General features: G+C 37.8%; 1 protein-coding gene and 1 pseudogene across 2 annotated transcripts; one reads left to right on the top strand and one right to left on the bottom strand.

Annotated features, from left to right (window-relative positions):
- The first annotated feature begins 2,510 nt into the window (after nucleotides 1–2,510).
- Nucleotides 2,511–5,850, top strand: LOC148904742 (uncharacterized; annotated as a pseudogene). Its single transcript, XR_016118797.1, has 2 exons — nucleotides 2,511–3,118; nucleotides 3,529–5,850. The product of XR_016118797.1 is annotated as an uncharacterized LOC148904742 (transcript).
- Nucleotides 5,798–7,786, bottom strand: LOC148904741 (uncharacterized). Its single transcript, XM_089024661.1, has 2 exons — nucleotides 7,367–7,786; nucleotides 5,798–7,043 (listed from the first exon to the last, which is right to left on the bottom strand). The coding sequence occupies exons 1-2, from the start codon at nucleotides 7,579–7,581 to the stop codon at nucleotides 6,674–6,676; spliced, it is 585 nt and encodes a 194-aa protein (XP_088880787.1). The 5' UTR covers nucleotides 7,582–7,786; the 3' UTR covers nucleotides 5,798–6,673.
- Nucleotides 7,787–8,204: the final 418 nt, after the last annotated feature.

The raw sequence follows: 8,204 nt of genomic DNA, 5'->3' as shown, positions 1-8,204 counted from the left end.
ATGAGATCATTCTTTCGGTTTATGTATTCGAACTGGCTATGGTTATCAAGGATGACGATGAGTATGAAATAGACAAGATCTTGAATACGAGAGGATGGCATGCTGAGAAGGAAGTTCTCGTGTCTTGGAAAGGTTATCCAGCGTGCTATTCATTCTGGGATACTAGCAAGTCAAATCGAGAACAAGAAAGTGTTGTTAACATAAAAATCTTATTAAATATTGAGCATGTAAATTTTGAATATGTAAATTTGGCTTTCAAATAAACATGCCTGATAAATTGGACTTCACAAAATGCTTAAACTTGGTGTCCATGCTTGGAACCCAAGGCTAATTCTTTCATATTGTGCTTGTTGATACGGTATCTTGGTCTGGCAAAAGTATACTCTCGAAATATTTTGTATACTTGGAAAAAAACAAACATTTATTTTCTCACTGGAACTTTTCAAAATTCTTAGAAAACGTACTGAAATGCACGCATGCGCAAACGATTTTCTCTAGTGTAGTTATCAACAAGTTTAGAGTTCACTATTGTGAACTTAAACTTTGAGTCATCATATAACAACAGATCGGAAAAAGTGAGCGTTTTACTTGCGAGAAGGTTACAAGTTAGTTTTGAAGAAAGAGTTGTCTCAACTATTAGGATTTGGTGTTCAAAAGATTATAGGTACTCCAATAAGTCGCTGCTAGCACAGTATGTAAACGACCTCAGTAAAGGACTTTCAAAAGTGCAAGCAAACAGAGGGGGAAAGCTGCGTTTCAGGAGGAAAAAAAAAAAAGAAAACAGATGCGAAAGTGACACGCTTTTAGGAATTAACCTCAAGATATTGCTGAGAAATAGAATTCGTGAAATCGGTAAGGAATTGAAAGATACCAACATACTGAAGGATGTTCTGAATTCTCAAACGGACTAAGGCAAAAAGGAAAGGAAAAGAAAAGCCACGTTCTTAACAAAGACAGGTTAAAAAGAGAAGAAGTATATGAAGACCAAGAACAAAAATCCGTCACTAAGTGTGATTAAGTTTGGGAAACGCCTAACGTTTCAAGACATATTTGGTTGTAGTCGATAGTTGAAAAAACTAAAAATGTCACTCATTCACCCCAAATCATACGAGTGCATTAATGATGAACTCGATCTGTTTACCATGAGTCCGACACAAGACACTGTGCTAAAGAGAACTGATGTGGAATTCTCCCCCTTTCTGTTTCGAGAAGCAATTCTCCTTTAGAATTCAATGTACCAGCATACTCACGGCATACTCAGCTTTATTTCGCGGGTACTAGAAAGTACAACGAAAGTGTATAATAACGTTTTTATCGCTGTAAGACTTTCGAAATACTAAGTTACTAGGATAAAAATGTAGCCTCTTATAGAACTGTGGCGAGCCACCTGGCAATTCTACTGCCTTTGGGCGAAGCACCTAGAAAGCACAATAAAAGTGTACCATTTTTGTGGACGAAAAGTCGCCGCTTCTAGGTTTTTGAAAGAAGTTTGAAGCCGGAACAGATAGCTAGAATAACTAGGGTAGAAATAATACTCAAAAACACGCCTATAATCAAATTAAGTCATTATTATTGGTTCCTAACATTAGGAAACTACAATTACACGAGAATGCGAGAATCGTTCATAAGAAATACTGAGAAGAACTACTGAGAAGAGGCTGAAAAGGCAATAATATAAATTCCCTCGTTGGTCAGTAAGGATATTTTGGCGCGGCCAATGCTGCATGCGAAGCTTATTTTACAGTATTTTTAAAAGGCAAAAGTCTAGTAATAACTGAGAAATAATAAAATTATTAGATTTAGAATAATTACCAACAAAATTACCTCTAAAATCTTATACAAAGTCTGCGCTTGATTTGAACTTGATGTGTTGACACATAGGTGTAAATTCTTTTGACATTTCCAGTCACTCTTAAAACCGCAGCCTATTGTTTCCTTGATTGCATTCCTTACAAATCCGAAGGCCTTGCAGCTCGTTCTGCAACCATAAAATACTCCATTTTAAAGTTCTGTTCAGTGACCACGAATACTAGTTGCAATTCGAGGTTAGAGTTTCCGCGCACAGCAAAACTATGTTTTTTTTTATCATGTGCGGCAACTCCAACTTCGGCTTGGAACTATTATTCGTAGTCAATGAATGGAACTGTAAAATGGAGTATTCGAAAACTTCGTTCGTTGCTGCACAATACTAATCCATGAACATCGCTTTCCCCAGTCAAAGGATCGTTAATGCAAAATTTACCCCCGTTTTCAGCATTTTGCATATTTTCCCTGTCAAGTAATGAATAAATAGGCAACTTGCAAGAAGAGGTCACGTGATCAAATCGGCCACTGTGGCTAGCATCGTACAGGATTTTAGCTACGAAGCTTTTAGTCTTGTTTTGCCGACTTCATGACCTCAAAACAACGACTTCATCTCGATAAATATCAAATATTTTCCTACTTCATTCTTAAAAAATGCACTTTTCTTGCAAGAAATATCCTTCTAATATATACCTTAAAGGACAACTGACCCCAAAAATTGCCGTTTTTCATATAAAACTACAACGTACATAGATCACATAAATTCAACTTTGAACTCTGATACAGCTTCTATGTCGCCGAAAAGAAATAATCAATTCGCGAAAAATACCAATAGAAGAGCGCCATATTTGAGCCCGCAATAAATTACCGCATTAATGCCGTGACGTCACAACGTGAAGCTTGCATTCCAAACTTGTTGAGTTTGTATATTTCGAGTGCTAGTCGATCTTTTAATAGTCTAAGTTAGAGTAAGTTTCTTAATCCAGATGGTTCATTGTTGTGTGCCAGAATGCACCAACCATTCTTCCAAAACTGAGTCTGTTAGCTACCACAAAATTCCTAACAAAATAGCTCTTCAGAAGGCATGGATAGCGCGGATAAAGAGAGAGAACCTGCCGCCTTTGAAGAACTGCTACGTTTGCAGCGATCACTTCGAGGATTCATGCTTTGAAGTGGATCTGATGGAGCAGTTAACCGGGATAAAAAGGAAGAGGAGATTAAAGAGCGATGCTGTTCCGTCAGTATTCAATTTTGCAAGCCAGCTAAAAGAAGAGCTACATCAGAGAACCGGCTCAAACGCAAACAAAACGAAGAGGTGAGATAACATGTCATTTATACATAACATAGTTTACATTGTTTTTCGAAATAATCACTCATGAAAAAGACTTATTAATGCATACCGAAGCGATTCATCAATCATTAGCTATTTATGCTTTCATAGATGAAATGTTGCTTAAAATCATAAGTATAGCTAGTAATATTTGATCGATACTTGAAATTTTCAAAATGGTTATTTGCACGTGTTTAGTTTACATTTGATATTTATTCGTAAACCATAACAATGTTGCCGTAATATTCCAAATTTGCTTGGATAAATGACCCCGGAAGAATAATTTATAGCATTGTTGGTTAATATGTTTATTTTGTATTATTTAAGGTAAAGTAGGCCTCGAAGAATGGTTTATAGTATTGTTGAAAACATTGTTTATTTTTGTATTTTCAAAGAATGTGGAGCAGCTATGTGCCACAATAAATCCCTCGTGTGAAGATCCACCAAGTATGGAAACACCAGAGTTCTCTCCTGAACCACTTTGTAAGGAGATTGGTGTTCAGTGTTGCCTTGGTTGTAGATATGTTGTAACATCCACTGCATCAACTCAGACAGAGCCTGGATACTATAAAGATGCCGACACAACAACAGTTTACAATCCCTCCCCTTCACCAAACATCAGTAGAGATGAAATACTCAGTGTGAGCTTCCACGACCACAGCTACAGTACTAGCTATCACCCCTCACCAGTAAAGTCAATGCCAACAGTGTCTCCACAAAAGTCAGAAAAGTCTTTGTTTTCAGAGGAAGAGGGACTCCCACTAAGTGACGATGATGATGGTTTCATTGTTTCATCGCAAGAGACAGTTTCAACAACGGACAGTGAATTAGAGCCAGAAAACAAAGACTGCAATAAAACTCTTGAAAACCATATCAAAGAACCTAAATATTTGGTATTTAACTCTTGTTTGCAGCAGTTATTCAAGTTTTGTAGAAGCTGTGGAGCACCTGTCGCTGATGTCAACTTTGTATGTCAAGGCAGCCTACTTATTGTGACAACTACATGTATGAAACATCATGCTTTGACATGGTACTCACAGCCAATGTTAAATCGCTTAGCTATTGGGAACTTGTTGATTTCCTCATCAATATTATTTACTGGTAATACTTTTACCAGACTTCAAAACTTTGCATCCTGTCTTGGCCTAAAATTTCTGAGTGAGAGGGTCTTTTACAGACATCAGGAACGTTACCTATTTCCTGTTGTTAATGATGCTTGGAAGAGAGAGGAGGCTGCTGTAATTGAAGAGCTGTCAAATAAGGACATAGTAAATCTCAATGGTGATGGCCGAAGTGACAGTCCTGGTCATAGTGCTAAATATGGCACATATACTATGATGGAGACAAGCACAGGGAAAATTGCCACCTTCAGCATTGTTCAAGTCTCTGAAGTAACCAGCTCCAATGCTATGGAGAAAGAGGGGTTTCTAAGGTGTTTGAACACTTTAGAAGACACGGTCAGTATAAAATGTATCACAACTGACAGACACACATCCATCACCAGCACTATGGCAAAAGATTTTAGCCACATCAAACACCAGTATGATGTGTGGCATCTTTCCAAGTCAATTGTAAAAAAGCTGAACAAGAAAGCAAAATTGAAGAAAAACCAAGAGCTGGCACCCTGGATACAATCCATTTCAAACCATCTTTGGTGGTGTGCTGCTACATGTAATGGGGATGTACAACTTTTGAGAGAGAAGTGGAAATCTGTTGTTCACCATTGCGTGAACAAGCATTCCTGGAAGGATGCAGAGGTATTCAAAAAGTGTGCCCATCCTCCCCTAACCCACAGACAAGTGCGCACCACACACTGGATCAAGCCGGGGTCACCAGCTCATGTGGCCCTAGAAGAGGTTGTCCTTCAACTTGGCAAGATTGACCGACTTTTGTCACACAGGAGGGCTTGAAGTTTATCATTCGATGATGCTGAAGTATTGCTCAAAAAGAGAGCACTTCTCTTACAAGGGAATGGTTGCTCGTACTCAACTTGCTGCCATTGACAACAATTTCAATACAGCTAGAATTCAAGCAATTGTTCAAAAAGGCCCAAGGAGTGGAGAAGCTCGTTATCGCAAGTGCTTCCCTAAGATGCACAAGCGCTGGGTTGTTAAGCCAGTCTTACAAAGAAAAAGCTATGCTTTCCTCCCTGAGCTACAACTGAAAGTACTTGAAATTTGTGAGGGTGGCATGGAGGCTGCAGGGGTTGACCCAATTGAAGAGGTTGAATTACCAAGAAACATTGCTAGTGTTCCTGCCCCAGACAAACAGGAATTGATTGAACGACACCGGTCAAGATTTTCTAGGTAATTAATTTAAATGGAATGTAGTAGAGACTACAAACACTAAAATGTGTAGTGTTAAGTGATGCCAATTCTAACCATTTCCTATTTTTAATTAACACTATCTAGTAGAAAATAATGCAAAGCATCATTGGCACTCTTTTAGTGATTGTACTCTAGTGAATAGCTGTTTTGAAAGAACTGTCAAGTAAGCCTGTCGTCCCAATCCCCCTCATCTTTGAACAGTTGTGTTCATTACTGGTAATAATTACAATGCTTCTACAAATGGGAAGGTACATGACAGACCCAAGTAAAACTGCTATAAACAAAATATGTAATTAATGTGAAGGGGACCTGATTAAAGTGGTAGATAAGTTTGCAGTTTTTAGATGTTCAGATGAAAATTTTATTAAAATATCATTACCACTTAGGAAACGATTGACTTTTAAATGAAATCTTAAAAGAGGTCTTTTCTTTAACTATCTACGCTCCATTATATATGGGGTCTCTCCCAGTATGAATGTAGTATAGAAAAAATTCCAGCTGAATAGTGACTTTCGCTTTCACTCATGGGAATCAAGATGTTCATTCATTTGCTCTCAGTGAATTAATCAGCACATGATTACTGAGCTGCAAAGGGCCTATTTGCCTGGAAAAAAAATATATGAGCCATAAATGGCTGACAAGCCTGGATGCCAAGATTTCCTAGTGCCAATTTGTCTGACAATGAGACTAGTCAGTACCGAGATTCTAAGATGGGGTGGGATTCTATCACCAAGAGAATATTTTTTTCATTTAGCACAATTTTTGAATCCATTATAGCATGCTACTTCAAGGCAAATTCTTTATAAACAATACTGACTAGCCTTGTTTTCAGACAAATTGGTGCCCAGGAAATATTGGTTATCCATGTCTAGTATAACTGCAAAATTTGCTTGGTTAGCTCATGATTTTGTCCACTAGTGCTTTGTACACTAGGTTCTCTATTCAGCTGGACATTTTGTCTAGGTGTAGTTGTTTTTAAATAATAAAATATGCAAAACCTAGAAAACATTTATATAAACAACTTTCTATATGTACTTCATCTAAAAATAAATTCATGACTACTCTTATACATTTTGGTCTCAGCCTTTCCATGTTTTCCTTTTCAATTTATCAATTCAGAAATCCTGATAGAAAAAAATCCACTCTGTGTATATGAAATGAAGTAAGGAATAAATAAAATGTATATAATAACTCCATGTAACTTTAGGCCAAGCTAATCATCTGCATAGTGAAAACCTTCAAATTCAAAGTCCTCCTCTAGTCCAGGGGGAGGGAAGTGTGCTCTGATGCACATGACAGCACAAGAGGGCAGAACAACCCGAACTTCCTTTCCAAGAACTCCCCAGCACCATCTTGCTAGTTGCCTATATGCAATGTGTCTGTACTGAGCCCATGCGGTTCGAAGAACATACTTATTGGCACAAACAGGTAAGAATCCAGGATGTTGAGTAATGCATGGTGGTGGTTCATCAGCATCTCCATCTTCAACAACAGACTGGCATGTTGCAACCACTTTTTCGATTTCTTGGCAACAAATGCATTCAGATATTGAATCCATAATTTGGCAGCTACCACAGGTACACCTATTTAACAGAAATAAAACAATTCTTAGTATCTTTGAACATTATCAACGATTGTCCCAAGTGAGAATATACATACACAACTTGTGACACAACTATATCCCTGTATCTATATCCTGCAGTATATAACTTATTGACTATCAAGCGATGTTTTTAAACATATTTTTAATTAAAATTGCGAAAGTTGGTATTGCTTTTGGTCGCAAACTGGATTCATGCATACCAATATCTAAAGAACAGATTGCAAGAACACGAGTGGCAAGATACGATTTTATATAAAATGGATATGTAGTTCAGTTTTGTGATAAGACAGAAGTACGACTTACCAATCTGAATTTGTAAGTCGATTGTTCTCTTGTTCATCGTCTTCAATAATGTCACTGTCAGATCCTTCTCTGAACTCTTCATCTGAGGAGATTTCTATTTCTGGTTCAAACTGATATGGCCGTAAACCAAATTCGTCGTCCATTCCGAAAAATTCTTGAGCGAAATCGTCTCCCGAGCTGTCCGAGCCTTCGGAAGAAGAATTGGATTCTGACATGCCTTTAATTTGATGACCAAGTTGTATTTTTTCGCAAAATATTGAGTAAAACGTATAAGAAACTGAGGAAGAAGTCAGGCAAACAACTGGAAGCTTGAACTCTTGTGACGTTGTGACGTCATTACGCTATTTTTCTGAGCCCGCGATAAAAGCGCAAGATGGCGGCCACCAGAGCGATATATGCGATGTTTTCAAAAAATTGTTTTAGAAAAATGGATGCTCTATCCCCTTTAAAAACTGGATTTTTGGACTTCTCAAATGATGTAGTTCCTCTTAAAAATGGGTCATTTTGGAGGGTCAGTTGTCCTTTAAGTAGATTCTTGCTGCATTCGCCAGAAAGAGGAAAAAATGGCATGTTTTGAGGTCATGCAGCCGGCGAAACAAAACTTAACACTTCGTAGGTCTTAACATGGTATCGCAACAAATACCTTTTTTTTGTCTCTTCTTGGCCAGTTAATAGTAACAAGTTTTGACACAGGAAAACGTGTCAAATGTGCTGGGCACATTGGATACTTTGAATAGAGTACAAGACTCTCTATTTGGGATTTAGTCATTGTATGACAGAAGAAAGTCCGTGGATTCGGTTTGAAACGAGTCTTGGTCGCAGACCCCAAAGCAAGCCT

Source organism: Actinia tenebrosa, unplaced genomic scaffold, assembly GCF_029948245.1.
Source record: "Actinia tenebrosa isolate PJP-AT-01 unplaced genomic scaffold, QUT_ActTen_1.0 PGA_scaffold9__36_contigs__length_13948895, whole genome shotgun sequence".
Lineage (NCBI taxonomy): Eukaryota > Metazoa > Cnidaria > Anthozoa > Actiniaria > Actiniidae > Actinia > Actinia tenebrosa.
Note: the sequence above shows the minus strand (reverse complement) of the source record. Positions and strands in the feature narration are given on the sequence as shown.

Excerpts from the sequence above, each read along its gene's own strand:
- LOC148904741 (XM_089024661.1), bottom strand. The coding sequence starts at position 7,581 with ATGTCAGAATCCAATTCTTCTTCCGAAGGCTCGGACAGCTCGGGAGAC. Across the intron at positions 7,044-7,366 it reads CGACTTACAAATTCAGATTG|GTGTACCTGTGGTAGCTGCC; the intron begins GTAAGTCGTACT and ends TCTGTTAAATAG.